Source organism: Schistocerca americana, chromosome 2, assembly GCF_021461395.2.
Source record: "Schistocerca americana isolate TAMUIC-IGC-003095 chromosome 2, iqSchAmer2.1, whole genome shotgun sequence".
Taxonomy (NCBI): domain Eukaryota; kingdom Metazoa; phylum Arthropoda; class Insecta; order Orthoptera; family Acrididae; genus Schistocerca; species Schistocerca americana.
Window position 1 is genome coordinate 195219551 of NC_060120.1, and position 15799 is coordinate 195235349.

The window sequence follows — 15799 nt, forward strand, 5'->3', positions numbered from 1 at the left end:
AAACTGTATGTGTTTCGTAACTACACATTACTTTTAATTGCAAATAATATTTAAAGTCTATCATTCTTTGTCATAAAATTCTGTTATGTTGTATAAGCCTCCTAAATTTTAAATTGATTTCAATCAGTTTAAAAATTTTTTTGTTTTGTTTTGAGTGGCCCTTTACCATCTATTTTAACCACTTCATTATAAACCTTCTATTATGGTATTGTTTTTCTCTAAACTGTAGGTGTACATAACACTTTACACTTTTTTAAGCTATAAAGTTATGCTTCCTTGGAGGTGAGGACCATTACTTACTAATTTGTTTATTTATTATATATGATAAAGAAATAAATATATGCGCAGAAATTTGTAATACTTACCTGAAAATAACCCCCCCCCCCCCCCCCCCAAGCCCCAAGTTTGTGTAGTCACACTGATGTCACGCTGTTCACTGTGTACGTGCATGTTTCAAAGAGTACCAGGGTGGGTTTCCCCTGGCTACCAAACTCTTCAGATTTAAACCCAATCAAGAATCGAGCTGTTTGTGCCATGCTGAGAAACCTAGTGGAGTTGGCCACAGCTCTGGAGTCAGCATGCCCCCCCACATTCCTGCCAGTACCTTCCAGAACCTCACTGACATTATTCCTGCACTGCAGAAGATTTTCAACAGGGGAACATTTATGTGATTGGATTGTGGAAAAATGAAGTTAGATAGTATTACATGCTCGAATTTACTCTTGTCTCAAGAATTATAAGTCAAATTAGCCAAGTACTGTAGCAATGTGAACCATGAAGTTTGTACCTCATCACTTCCTGATGAATGTTTAAGACACAAAACTTTACATTAACAGAAATCTGTTTTTGTTTAACAAATAGTATCTCAGTAGAATTTAAGCAGAAATTAAGGTAGTGTACTTGTAAAAGACTAGAAACTACTTGCTGTGTATTGTGTAACAATACTAGTTAAAAAATATGAGGTCAGTAGCTTGCCTTTTAACAGCAACACAGTTGAGAGTATCATGCAAATGTTTTTTCAAAGCATCATCTCATACAGATAGACAAAGCATGCCATATTGTCTGCCTCTTGTTACCATTCCTGATGTAACTAAGGTGCAGTTCTCGCAGCAATACATTTTTCCTGGAAATATCTTGCATTTATATGAGCTGACTTGGTACTGCAAGAGGTGCTAATGTTCACCTTCCTCCAAAAATTGCCCCATATTTAAGCACAAAGACTGAATTCTTGTAGAATGCACTGTTACATGAGCTTTACTCACACACTGCCCTTTAACTACTCTGTCCACTGCTGTCTGTCAGTCACATTCCTCACACAGAGAGAATGTATTCCAAAAAGCCAAGGGTGGAGGTGCACACTACATTGATTTTATCTACTGTGGTTAGCCTACTGCATGCTCCTTCTAAAGAAAAGGTGTTCAAATATGGAAATGACAAGGGAAAGAGCATACCAGTTTAATGGTGTAAAGGCTTCCCTGGTTCTGTGGTTGAATTACACCCTGTTCTATTCAATAAATTATTCTTTCCTCAAGGAACAAAACAGATGTTCATACTTTGGATTGTTGCAAATAATTGTTTATATAACAATGTAATAAACTGCTAATTATAAAATACTTAAGAGGGTCACCTTACTACATCTCTTTCACAATACTGAAAAGATTAGTCTTATTGAGCTGTGTGTAAGGCAGTTATCCCAGCATGGCTCAAGTGGTAACACTGGAGTTTTTAATTGGTGTTGCAGGTAAAAACATGCTACTAACCACTGACCAATTTATTTTGATAAATAATTTGAATTTGACCAACACATATAAATACGACAATAAGACTGTTGGAAAGTGAGCCTTCAGCCAACAAGGCCTTCGTCGAAAATAGACAACACGCACACACACACACACACACACACACACACACACACACACACACACACACAGGCAGACGCAAACACAACTTGCACACACATGACCACAGTCACAGACACAGCCTGGCTTCCTCTGCCAGAGACTGTGGTTGTGTGTGTGAGTTACGTTTGTGTGTGTGTGTGTGTGTGGGGGGGGGGGGGGGTCTATTTTCGACGAAGGCCTTTGTTGGCCGAAAGCTCACTTTCTTTCAGTCTTTTTGTTGTGCTTCTTTGTGACTCAGCATCTCCACTATGTAGTGAGTAGCAACTATCCTCTTAATAATATTGTTACATTCCTTCCTGGATTTTCAATTGTTTGACTAATAAATATAATATCCTTTAAACCCTTGTAAAATAGAATACCAAAAACTAAAAAAATTATTTCTGTTTTAAGAAATAGTATCAGTATATTGACTACTAGTATGTTAAATAATCCTTTTGACTTCCTGACTCCACAGAACAGGAAGCTTTAAAACCTTTTACAATCGAACAGTTCCTTACTGATACGCAAATAAGCAAGTCTTAACACATTTTAAAACTGAATGCCAAAATGAAAATATTCTTCTAGTTGTAAGAAATGGGCAATCACAAAGATGTCAGTTAATTCTTATCAAGTATCTGCCAGTAACTGATTCAACAAAACTGACAACCGTAAAATCCTTTTTTCTTTTAAATTGAACAGTTCCTTAAGAGTCGAAATGACAAATAGTTTAACCATTTAGCCTTTTTTGTCAGTTAACAGGTAGTATTTCCGTGCTGAGGTAAGATTGTACAAGAAACAACCCCATTTCCAAAGCTTGAGCAATTCATTAACACATTGAAGACAACATTTCCTAGAACAATCACAAAACAAACTAGCCAGCTTAACCAGCTTGCCACAATTTCTCCTTTTCCTTTGCCAAGCCTGGTAGCCAGGCAGCCTTCCCATAACTGCTGTTTATCTGTCAATTCGGCATTTCATCTGCGTTTCCCGCACACTCAAACAGGACTGTGGACCATTCGAAGGATTCTTGGTAGACAGCTTTTGCTATAACCACCCTGTGTTCCACATGGGGCGACACGGAACATAAATGCAGTTTGCAGCAACCATCACAAGCTGTAAATAGATATCACATGGGGCAAACATTCAAATATTCACTATATGGGCCATGTTCGAGAGACAACACTGACTGCACACTCAAGCTGGGCAAAAGCCTTGCAAAAGAAATCATAGTGCTCAAATTTGCATACTGTGTAAAGCCCAAGCAATACAAAGGATTGCTTGGGCCACCAAAAAAGAGTGCCCCATAAGTGCAGTGCAAAATTTGTACACAGTGTACCATAATTATTAATGAAAAGAAACAATTTAGATTTGTTTTTGAAGGTCTTACCAAGATTGGAGTGCATAAGTGCAAAATTTGTACACAGTGTACCATAGTTGTTAATGAAAAGAAACAATTTAGATTTGTTTTTGAAAGTCTTACCAAGATTGGAAGAGATGGAATCAGATTGAGGAGGAAAGACATTTAAGACAATATGACCCAAACAAGAGATCGTCGTCTTCTTTCTTGGCTCTACAGCTAATGATGAGCCGTGGCCTCTTCTACAATTTCCTTCCATTCCTCTCAGTCCTTTGCCAATACTCTCCAGTTTCTATAGCCCATCTTCCTAAGCTCTTTGATTACTCCATCTTCCCATCTGGATCTTGGTCGACCACATCCTCTCTGCCCTCATGGCTTTCCTTGTAATATTCTTTTTGGTACTTCTGTATCATTCAACAAGAGATCAGTTGTTATTTTATTTACAGAGTCAAGAAATAGTCCATAGAGAGAAGCATCAAACCAATCTATGGAATAGTTGTAGACTGGGGGCATCCACTTTGATGAAAATCACACTGCCACTAAAAAAGACTAATAAAGATGTTCTCATTGGACAAATGCATACATGTGCGTGGCCCCCACAATTAAAGAAACACTTAAGAGGGAAAATGCAGGGTGAGTCACCTAACATTACCACTGGAAATACCTCCCAAGCCATAACAAACAGTGAATAACCAATTACGCAGACCGAAAGTGAGGAGAGGGGTTGGTGTAATTGGTTAATACAAACCATTGAGAATTGCACAGAAGTATGATTTTCAACTCATACTTAATTTTTTTTTAATGGAAACCTATTGTTATTTTTAGTACAACAGAAAATAGAAAAAATACTTAGTCAATGTCATTTCTTACATTGTAAAATGTTAATTACATCCAGAGTAAATTGTAATGTAAAGTTGACGCTTGAGTAACTCCTCAGCAGTTCAGTCATGTGCATCGGAGAGAACCAAATTAATTTGGGATACAAAAATAACGGTAATGTAACATAGGTTCAGAAGAGACATGAACAGCATGTTACGTCCACATGCTAACATTTTTATTAGTCTTTTCTCCAAAGAATACTGTACTGCACTGATTTGTTAGAAGAAAATGTACGTTAACATGCGTATGTGGTTAAACTTACAAATTTGTTTTTTGTTTTCAATTACAGAATGTAAAAGAGTGTGTCCTGACATTTCAGGCCAATAAATGTTCAAAGTGGTGCCCATCATTTGTTGCACATATTTGCCATCTGTCGCATAATGAATGTCTTACACGACGCAGCGCATCTGGTGTAATGTTGTCACAGGCTGCCTCAATACGATGCTTCATATCCTCTGGGATCGAAGGCACATCATGGTACACATTCTCCTTTAATGTACACCACAGAAAGAAGTCTAAAGGACTGGCCAATTTATGTGTACGCCATGTCCTATGAAACACCCGTTGAACATTCTGTCAACGGTCAACCAAGTGTTCATTGTAGAATGTGCAGGAAGACCGTCATGTTGATACCACGTATGTCTATGCGTTTCCACAGGACATTTTCTAGCAATGTTGGCAGATCATTTTGTAGAAACTCAATGTATTTTGCAGCAGTTTGCGTGCCTTCAGTGAAGTGAGGACCAATGAGATGGTCACCAACTTCTCCGCGCCATATATTTACATTCCACGGTCGCTGTCACTCTGCCTGTTCAAGCCAGCAAGGATTGTCCATGGACAAGTAATGCACGTTTCGTAAATTCACTGCACTGTGGTTTGTGAAACCTGCTTCATTGGTAAACGGGTAGAACTGCAATGCATTCTCTGTTAATACCCATTGACAGAAATTCACTGGATTATTAGAGTCATCTCCACATAATTGCTGATGCAGCGACACATGATACGGGTGAAATTTATTACTATGAAGTATGCACATTACACTACTTTGACCCATTGCACTGCCACTAGTGATGTCACGTGAACTCATGTGGGTTCACAGCAACAGCAGCTAACACACCAGCTGCACCTGTTTCTCCTGTGATGGGTTTGATATGGACCCGTTTGCGTGTTACAACCGTACTTATTGCATGCAATTGTTTGTAGGTGTTTTCAAATGTGCAGCACATTGGATGATATCTGTCTGGGTATCTTTCTGCATACAGGCTGCAGCTGCATTTTTTCTACACTCGCCATAGTTGAGTATCATCTTTGCCTTTTCAGAGTTAGAATAAAGCATTTCCTCAGTTCTTACAACACTGTACACATTGTTGAGCTTGCAACCTTTTCACGTTCCTACTGTGTGTACTTCTGTTCTTACTTGTGTACAATACACTATCATAGATATCCGGTAACACAGTGTATTACAGTTATTCTGAGTACAAGAACTAATTTAGCAAACACTACATGCAGACACTGAGACAGCCAAATTCGTAAACATCGTATTGTTCATAAATGTACCTCTGCAGATCTTGTCTGTTACAACATGCAACTGAATGTCTGAGGTTTCAGGCATCAACTTTACGTTAAAAATTACCCTGGATGTACGTAACATTTTACAATATAACAAACGGCATTGATTAAGTATTTGTTTCCATTTTCAGTTGCGGAAAAAAAAATAAAACATAAGTATGTGTTGAAAATCATACTTCAGCGCATTTCTCAATGGTTGGTATTAACCAGTTCCACCAGCCTTTTACCTCACTTTTGGTCTGTGGAATTGGTAATTCAGTGTTTGTTACTGTTTGGGAGGTGTTTCCAGTGTTAACGTTAGGTGACTCAACCTGTATATTACTCAGCTTCCATAACGTCGATTACAGCAATTGTATTACAGCAATTGTAGAATGCAGGTTTAGCTTATCTGTCCTTCATCGTCTGCAGTTCCACAAACACAAGCTAAATAATGTTCTGTGAACTAATGCCAGAAGAAAAATAATCTTTTCTCCTGATGTTCTATTCAAAGAGCATTTCAGACTAACAGTACTTACTTACATCTTGAGGCAGGCAGTCTCTGTTCATTCACAATAATTCTATTCACTGCTCTGTTTTCATTGAAGACAACCACAGTCTATCTATTGGCCACATTCAATGATTTGAAGACTTGGACAGACTTCCAGCTTGCAGCTGACAACTTCTGCTCATACTGCAGCTGACAACTTCTGCTTGGCAGCTGACAACATCTGCTTGTGAATGATTATTTAAGCATACTTCTCTTTTCCTAGTGACACTATTCAGGGAGCATGTTTCTCACAGGCAGCACGATTAGATTGTGCACAGTGATGTTCCTACTACGGATGAATGTCCACGGTAGTTGTGGTATCAGCTGTTGCAAACTCTGGTTGTGTGGCATCTCTGTACACCTCCAGAATTAAGACCAAACAACAACGTGACTTAAAGGTCAGAATAATTGGTGCCTACAGTTCTGTATCACAAAAAGATGTCAAAATGCTCTGTTGGCCATGTTGACCAGTTGTCAATGCAAGAACTGTGCTCACATTCACAATTGAACATTTTTCAGCCATTCCTATGGGCAAGTGTTCATAAAGAGGTATGCTTTTACCAGAGTAATTTTAATGTGTTTGCTTTCCTTGTTTTGATGAGTTCTACCACTTCTCAAAATAACATATGTTTTAACACCCTGTATAAATAGAACATGTTGATATCATTGATATATCAGCAGTATAAATTAATGTGTGCATGCCAATGTCAGTGCAGTATAAATTTCGATATCATCATATATTAATAACTTAATACATTGTTGCTGTATCTATCATCAGGGGAGATGCTTGCTGCTGCCGAGAGGTTTTCCCTACCAGAGCTCGCGGAGCGGTGTGAGCGGGTGCTTATGGAGGGACTGTCTGTGGAAACAGCTGCAACAGTAGCCGTTGTGGCTGTTATGAACTGCCGCCTCACTCTCAGGAGTGCGGCTGTTCAGTTAATCATGCGACATGCCCCACAGGTGATGGGGACTGATGGCTGGAAAGCGGCCCTACGGAACCACACAGAGGTCGCTGTTGAAATCTGCAGTCTTGTCTCAGCAGCAGCTGCTGCTGCTGCTGCAGTGGCAGTTAGTCCAGATATCAGGTCAGAGTTTTTTGTCATAAGTCTCTTGCCTGATTTGATGTGGCCCACCAAGACATCCTTCCTTGTGCGTACCTCCCTTATGCCTTCATCCTTAGATATTCATTGCATCCATTCCAGTCTCTTTCTTCCCCCACAATTTTTGCACTCTACAGATCCTTCTAGTATTATGAAAGCTTTCCACTGGTATTTTAACAAATATCCTGCACCTTCTTATAGTTAATATTTTCCAAATACTCATTTCCTTATCAGTTCTGCTGAGAATTTCATTTCTTGTCTTACCAAGCGTGGCTCTCTAAAATGAGTGGTGATTTTTTGAAAAGTTTTTAAGAACTACCACTAGATGGTGCTATTGAAGTGTAATGTTAGTATTTTTACAAAATTTGTCATTCATTATTGTTAAAAAAATGCAGTTCATGAATTGACCAACTAGTTGGTTTACAGGGAGCATTGAAAGAAACAAGATATAAAGAATTGAAAATGTGAATGAATGTGAATTTTTTCACCAGTGACTTGAATGCTTTTGTTCAACTTTTGCTAGTCAAACACTTTCAGGAAAGATTATCAACAGTTGGTGTGGAAAATTACGTCGTGGTCGTCCTTCTGTCAGGAACAAATTACAGTGTTTATCAACACTGGCTGTTCCAAAATAAAATGTAGGTGCTGTATGCAGCACGGGCAAAAAGTATTACCGAACATCGTACCATGAGATCAAGGTGTTCTTAGTCATACTGAAGACAGCAGCTCATTCAGTTTTGCCCAGACATTTAGCTGTGAAAAGCATGTTCCTGACGTGTTTTGCACAGTATATCTGAAACTCTTAAACAGGCTTATGTCAATTCAAGTCTAAAAATGCTTCAAAAATTCGATTGTAGAAATGTGTAATTGGTTTACAGCATAATACAAGGACCAAAAAAGACTTGGACACACTCATACAAACTAGAAATTAAGCTGCAGTCAAGTCTTTGGGTATTCCAAGATTGAAAACAAAATAAATGGTTACTTAGGGAAGCACTTCCAAGAAAAGATTTGCTTGTTTTTTTGGTTAACTGGACATACTGTGACCATTTGTCTAGAGGGTCAAAGAACAATTACTGCTGAATGGTGTACAATAATTTGTTTACTGCAAGTTATCCATGAAATAAGGAAGAAACCAATGAGAAATGTTACATCATTCTTCATCATGACAGTGCCACCAGCTGTAATGCATAATGTCAAACACTTAAAAGACATCCTTACATTCCTTATATCAAACAAGAGTGTGTGGCAGGCAAATTTCCATAACAACAAGAGCCTGTTGAATTCTTCCAAAGATATATTTGTGAGATACCAACATCAGACTGGAAAAATTGTTCCAGATCAACCCATTCACAAGTGAAGATATCTTAAAGGCAATTAGCTTAACAACAATAAAGCTACACTACCTGACAAAAGAGTGGAGTATCCAGAAAACGTGGTTGAATGTGAATGTAACTTTGTACACATGCGATCCAGCAGAAGATGTGAAAATTATTAGTGTTGCAATTTTCTTTGACAGGCAGAAAGGTCAGCAGAGTGCATTAGTACTGTTCATATTTAGTGTTATTACTAGGCCTGGTAGGATATATAAGGGGCGAGAGCATCATCAGACATGGAGACACTTTTTACTCGACTGAGACAGCGTTGACAGCATCTGACACAGTTTGACCAGGGCCTCATTGTGGGTCTCCATTTGGCCAACTGGTCAAATGCTGTAATCTCCAGATTTGTGGGGTATTCAGATGTGACAGAGACTTGATGTTGGACTGCATGGTAACATGACTCATTGTCAAGGTTCTGGTTGACCATGTCTTACCACCACAAGAGAGAATTGCCATATTCTGCACCAAACACGCCATAAGACCTTCACATCTGTGCATACCACCCGAGAACAAGTAATGGACTCACTGCAAAATTCTTTGTCATCCTTCTCCATTGGTCAGAGACTAGCACCAGCTGGACTAAGGAATTACTGTCCTGTGTATAGGTTGCCATTAACAACACAACACAATTGGTTGCCTTTGGAGTGGTGCCGTCAATGGGAAATGTGGACTGCTGGCAAATGGTGCCGCATTTTGTTCAGCAATAAATTGCGGTTCTACACTACTCTGGATGGCTATCATCAGCGAGTCTGGAGATGACCTGGGGAGAGGGGAGAGGTCCCATTCTTCCACTGTTTTGGAAAGGCACATTGATGTTACTGCTGGGTCATGCTGGGTGGGGGGTGGAGGGCATAAGATATGACTTAAGATCACAGCTGGTAGTAACAGAAGGAACTGTGATGGCACAACAATATGTCTTGGTCATCCTGTGTCCTCATGTTACCTCTCTTGCAACAGTATTGTGGCACTATTTTTCAATAGGACTATGCTCCTCCACAGATGGCTCATGTGTGTATGAACTGACTGCATGATGTTGAGGCATTCCCATAGCCAGTGAGGTTCCCATATCTGTTCTAGATAGAACATGAGTGGGACCAGCTTGGATATCATCTTCATCCGAGTGCCAGTAACAAGGATATCAATAACCGGTTACAACTGCTGAGGGACAGTTTGCCTTAAGAGAGGATACAACTACCATATGACACACTTCCCAACCAAGTCAGTTCATGTGTACATGCCACAGTGTGTGCAACACCGTAATCCATCACAATTTGAGAAGAATAGTGATATTCATTTCTACAGCACTACAGGAAAAAATTATCTTTATTAGTCATTATTGAAGCTGTCAGTGCCTCATGGAGGAGTTCAGTATGCTGAAACAAAAATTATTGATCATTTACCCAATAACAGAAAACTGCAACAGTTACGAAAACAAGTTTCAGAGCTAACGTAAGATATACAGGGTGTCCCATTTATCATGACCACCTTAAATAACTGTTTCTCCAGATGCAGATTACTAAATGTTTCAAGCAAATGTTCTTTAGCTGTCAGGGAGACATCAATCAGCATGATTGCCTTCATTGCAGCTCTTTTACAAAGATATGAACAGCAGTATGACTTTTTTTAAATGGCACCCTGTACTTTTTATTCGGTAATTCATTTCCTCTCCTAAAGACCTTTTCAAAAATGTATCACAGTGTACCATTCACTGAAACGCAACATTATTTATTACATAACACAACATTATTTATTACATAACACAACATTGACTTTGAGCCCGGGATCACAAACTCGTCCATTCGCTGGAGTTGTCAGAAAACAAATGAAAACAAAGTAAAAACATAACACAAAATTGACTTTGACTCTCCTGTACCATTGCCCAGGAATAGAACATTCAAAGGTGCTCAAAGTGGTGACCCTGGACACCAATACACTGGTGCACTCATTGAAAGAAAGAATTATTTACAGCTTCCAGTGTTGTCTGCTGAAGAGCATGATACGTTCCTGCATGTTCTCTGGAGTTGTTGGAATATTGTGATAGACAAAATCTTTAAGGAACCCCCTAAGAAGAAAGTCCAGAGGATTTAAATCAGGAGACCTAGCAGGCCAAGTATCTGTTCCTCCTTGACTAATCTATCTGGCAGGATACCTTCGGTTCAGAACAAGACGTGCACCCAAGGCATTATGTGCTGGACATCCATCATGTTGATACCACATAAGCATTCCGGCTCTTAGCGGCACTTCATCCAGAAGAGGAGGAAGAATTCGTCAGAGTAAGTTGGCATACGCTATGCCGTTTAGACTACCTTTGATAAAATAAGGGCCAATAATTGTAGTACCGAGCATCCCACACCAGATGTTAACTCTCCATTGGCGCTGATGTTCCACCTGTCTTAAGCCATCATGGGTTGTCACTGGACCAGTAATGCATGTTTCTTGTATTTACCTGTCCTTTGTTTGAGAAGGCACATTCATCAGTAAATAGAACATTAGAGAAGTAGTTTGGGTTGGCGAGGATTTGCTGCTGTGCCCACTGACAGACTTGTACATGATTCTGGAAATCATTCCCATGCAATTCTTGATGTAGGTGTACATGGTAAGGATGGAACCTGCGACGTGTAAGAATACAATGTACACTGGTTTAAGGAATGCCAATCTTGTGTTCAAGCTGTTGTGTGCTCACATATGGATTCATAGCAATGGAAGCGGGATCAGTAACTTTGGCAGCTTCATCTGTGCGAGTGCTACGACGACTGCGTTCTCGTGGGTTGAAACTTCCCGTTTCCTGAAGCGTCGCTACAAGGCGAGAAAACACCTGTCGGGAAGGTGGGTTCTTGTCAGGATATCGCTTTCTGTACAGTTCCGCTGCCTGCGTAGCATTTCGCCTACCTTCAACAACAACAATAAAAGAAACGTTGTGTCGATGCATTTTGTATGAAGGACTGCCTTTACTGTATGCCTACTCTACACAACAGTATTTAAAAGGACTAAACTACTGTACTAAATGTACCCCTGCATAAGCAAACAGTATTGCAATTACTGTTCTTCTAACTTACATTTCCCATAGCTGAGTAGCGTTTCTACCTTCTCTTCGTTGGTGTACATTCTACTCACACAACTCTTCAACTGACGATGGTTGACAGAATGACGGGTGTGCATTCTACTTATGTTTACGTTTGTCCTCTGTTAACATCAGCATGTGGATGTGTTCCATTATCCCGAGTACCTGCACTAAGCGCTGGGAGTGTCAATGTTAGTGTTGTGTTATGTAATTAATAACATTGTGTTTCAGTGAATGGTATTCTGTGATACATTTTTGAATAGGTCTTTAGGAGAGGAAATGAATTACCAAATAAAAAATACAGGGTGCCATTAAAAAAAGTCATACCACTTCTAAAAAACAAAGCTACAACAAAGGCATCGTGCTGATTGATGTCCCCCTGATGGCTAAACAACATTTGCTTGAAACATTTTGTAATTTGCATCTGGACAAACAGTTGTTTAAGGTGGTCAAGATAAATGGGACACCCTGTATATGTGACGTCTGTTCTATCGGACAGCCACTGGAATTAATACACAAAGAATTTATATCTGCCTCCAGGGATTCCCATTTGAGTTCCCAAAACCAGCATACGGCTTGTGTCAGTGGGTACCCTGTACCACTATTAGTCATTTTCTTTCCTGTTCCACTCGCAAATAGAACAAGGGAAAAACAGCTGTCTGTATGCCTCCATGTTAACCCTAATTTCTTTAATATTATCTTTGTATACTCAGTGTATGTTGGCTGCTGTAGAATCATTCAGCAGTCAGCTTCAAATGCCAGTTCCGTAAATTTTCCCGGTAGTGTTCCTTGAAAAGGACATCTCCCCTCCAGGGATTCCCATTTGAGTTCCCAAAGCATCTCCTTCACACCTAAGTGTTGTTCGAATATACCAGTAACAAGTCTAGCAGCCCGCCTCTGATGTCTTTGTTTAATCCTACCTGGTACGGGTCCCAAACACTTGAGCAGTACTCGAGAATAGGTCACCCTAGTGTTCTATATGTGACCTCCTTTACATATGAACCACACTTTACTAAAATCCTCACAATAACCTGAAGTCGACCACTTGCCTTCTCTACCACAATTCTCACATGCTTGTTCTGTTTCATATCGCTTTGCAACATTATGCCCAGATATGTCAACGACTCGACTAAGTCAAGCAGGACACTACTAATGCTGTATCATCCACATTAACATAAATTTTTCCACACTTAAATGCAAATGTAAAAACCATGGTATGGCTTAAAGTAAATAAGGAAAACAATCATTTATTGATAAAATTATTTAACTGGATAGATAAAAAAAAATCTTCTCACCAAGCAGCGGCAGAACACACACATTAAAAGATTGTTGTGCTTGTGAAGCTTTTGGAGCCAGTGGGCTGAAGGGGAAGGAAGAAGGGTGAAGGACAAGGACTGGAGAGGTCTAGGAAAAGGGTTAGATTTTGGGAAATTCACCCAGAAGCGCGGGTCATTGGAGACTTACCGCACGGGATGAGAAGGAAGGTTTAAAGTAAATAAGGTATTGTGAAACTATTGACAGAACACAGTATTTATAACCAAACAGTACACATGTAATAATGTTTTGTAACATTTACAATTATGCTATTTTTGTGTGTTTTAGAATCATAGGACCCACTGACGATGGCAATATTGTTGCTGAAACTACTTTGGCAATAAATAAATTAAAAACAAAAGTGATTTGTGTCATAGTAGATCCACAATCACATATTGTTGTTTCTACGCAGACATGGACCAGTGAAAGAGTTTCAAGATAAAATAGCTGACATAGAACCCTGTAAAATAGCTGACATAGAATCCTGCACAGTAATTGCGTCATAGTTGAAATATAATGTGGTTGCTTCCACACATGGTCCTGCCTTTTATTGAGTAGCAAATGCCAGTTACTGGACTGCAGTAGTAGGAGAAGACAGGTGGATGGGTAAGTGAGACAAGTCTTGCACTTGGGACATTCACAGGAGAATTAGCCATTGGGTGTACGATTGGAATAGGGATGGACAAGGATACTCTGTAGGTTGGGTAGGTGGTTCGTTCATCTCAGGACACAACAATAGACAGGCTAGAGTGATTTAGGTGATTAATGGAATGCTGCTTGGCAGCTGGTTAACATGTTTACTGTTTCCAGAGGAGGAGATGGCGTGAAAAATCTGTTTATAGGTGAACTGGGTAGGATATTGTCAGCTGGAGAACAAAGGTACTGGTATGTTTATAGGTAGAGGTCTGCGCGGATAAGAAAAGTGCAATCCGCAACCGCATCCGCAGCAATTAATCTGCATCTGCAAGTTCCTTGTCCGCATCCGCATATATTTAAGTTTTGAATGAGTAATTAATAGTAATAGACAGTAGCACTCATAATTATGGTATGTAATGGCATAGTTATTGTTAGGGTGCCATTTCTGCTACAACTTAACTACTTTTGACTTCTTAAATCATAGGAAATGCTCTATACATACTATAAAGCAGACCATTCCAAACAGGAAAGCATTGGCGCTCCGGAGTACACACAGTAGCGGCTCGGATCTCGTGAGATTGGAAACACTATTTAAAAAAATAAAATTCAATATAATAGTATTAAATGATGAAAATACGTATATAGAAACAATTATATTTCGCTGCTCTCGTGCCAAGGCAGCTGAAAATGATGATGGTTTTAAACTGTTACTAGCACATTGCATCATTTACCAACAGATTTTTGTACTCACTGCTTGGATGTGTCAAATTTTGAAGCCATTCATGTCAGCTGATGATTATTATAGCTTACGCATTCAGTCTTCGTCATTTCCAGGTGAAAATATTTACAGTATTAGGCCTACACTGCAAAACGCTGGCGCACCTTTGAAAAAGTTAAACTGCCAGCAATAACTGACGTTGTCTAGAAAAAATAACTCGCCTTCCGAAGAGTGACAACAAAATCAGTGGCTATAGGAATTAGGAGTCCATTTAGCTTTAGCCAAAAATACCATTGAAATCTCGAACCTCACCTTTTGGCTGATTTATTGAATTAAGACCTAGCGATAAATGAAATGTCTGTTTCATTCTCAACTAAACAAAGCTTTTCACACTTTAAAACATCCTCAACATTGGTCTAAATTACTAAGATAAAATTTGCAGTAGATTTCGCAGTTAATACTTTCAATGTTAAAAAATAATTTTTTTCGGAGTGTAATGGAACTGCAAACAATTTCAAGATGTCTGTATAAAAACGACTGTCCCATAACTTCAAATGTTAGGCACTGTTCCCTGTTAAGCAATACTGAGTTAAAGTTAAAATGTTCAATTTTGTTACGAATTTCAGCCCTTATCTTTACCAATTGGTTGGTAAATTAAAAGACACATTATTATTTTTGATGATTTGAATATTTTGTAAGTTTTCAATGTGATCAGAATAATCTTCCAGGGGCTATCGCAGTCACAGTTTGTTGGTGGTCGTGAGCCGTAGTTTGAAGTCTCACTTGTAATTAATTACAAGGCCCGCCGTGCCGCTGCTCCGGCCGGGCTGTTTCCCTGTTCACAAGGAGTGACAGTGCTCGGTGGCTGCAAATGTCACTGTAGTGCATGCTAAAATTTAGGTAGGCCCTTATGAGATCATCATTACCTAGTTTAATAATATTGACGTGTTAGCTGTTGAATGTTCTTGTTGCGAAGAGTAAAAACTTAAAATTGAGCTCTTTAATATGGAAATTACAACAGAACAAATTGCTTGTTAAATATTTCCGTCTTTTATCTAATGCTACTTAAATGTTCTTGTTGGGAATAGTAAAAATACTACTAATATGTCGAGGATATTCTTTACTATAAATATTACAATAAAAACTCACAGGCTTCAGATTAAATATTTTCGTCTTCTGCTTGCTTCTGATTAAAATTCTGTAAAAGAAAGAATCAGATGAAAAAAAATTAACTAATTCAGATAAGCCCAAAAAATACAGTGAAGTAAGAGAAGCTGTACAAGTACATTTTTACTTTGAATGTTACTATGCAGGAACAGGATGTCATCAATCGTCTGTGGCTTCAAAGACGTGCGTCAGTCCTGCATTATTTGTCCC

The 15799-nt window shown here is 39.1% G+C and overlaps 1 protein-coding gene across 6 annotated transcripts in view; it reads left to right on the forward strand.

The window, feature by feature from the left end:
- LOC124590578 (poly [ADP-ribose] polymerase tankyrase-2-like) overlaps positions 1-15799 on the forward strand; it is a 108286-nt gene that overhangs the window by 65125 nt on the left and 27362 nt on the right. For all 6 annotated transcript variants that reach the window (XM_047131661.1, XM_047131660.1, XM_047131662.1 and 3 more), the window contains exon 4: positions 6990-7296. In XM_047131661.1, coding sequence (XP_046987617.1) covers positions 6990-7296 — 307 coding nt within the window. The remainder of the gene's footprint in view (positions 1-6989; positions 7297-15799) is intronic.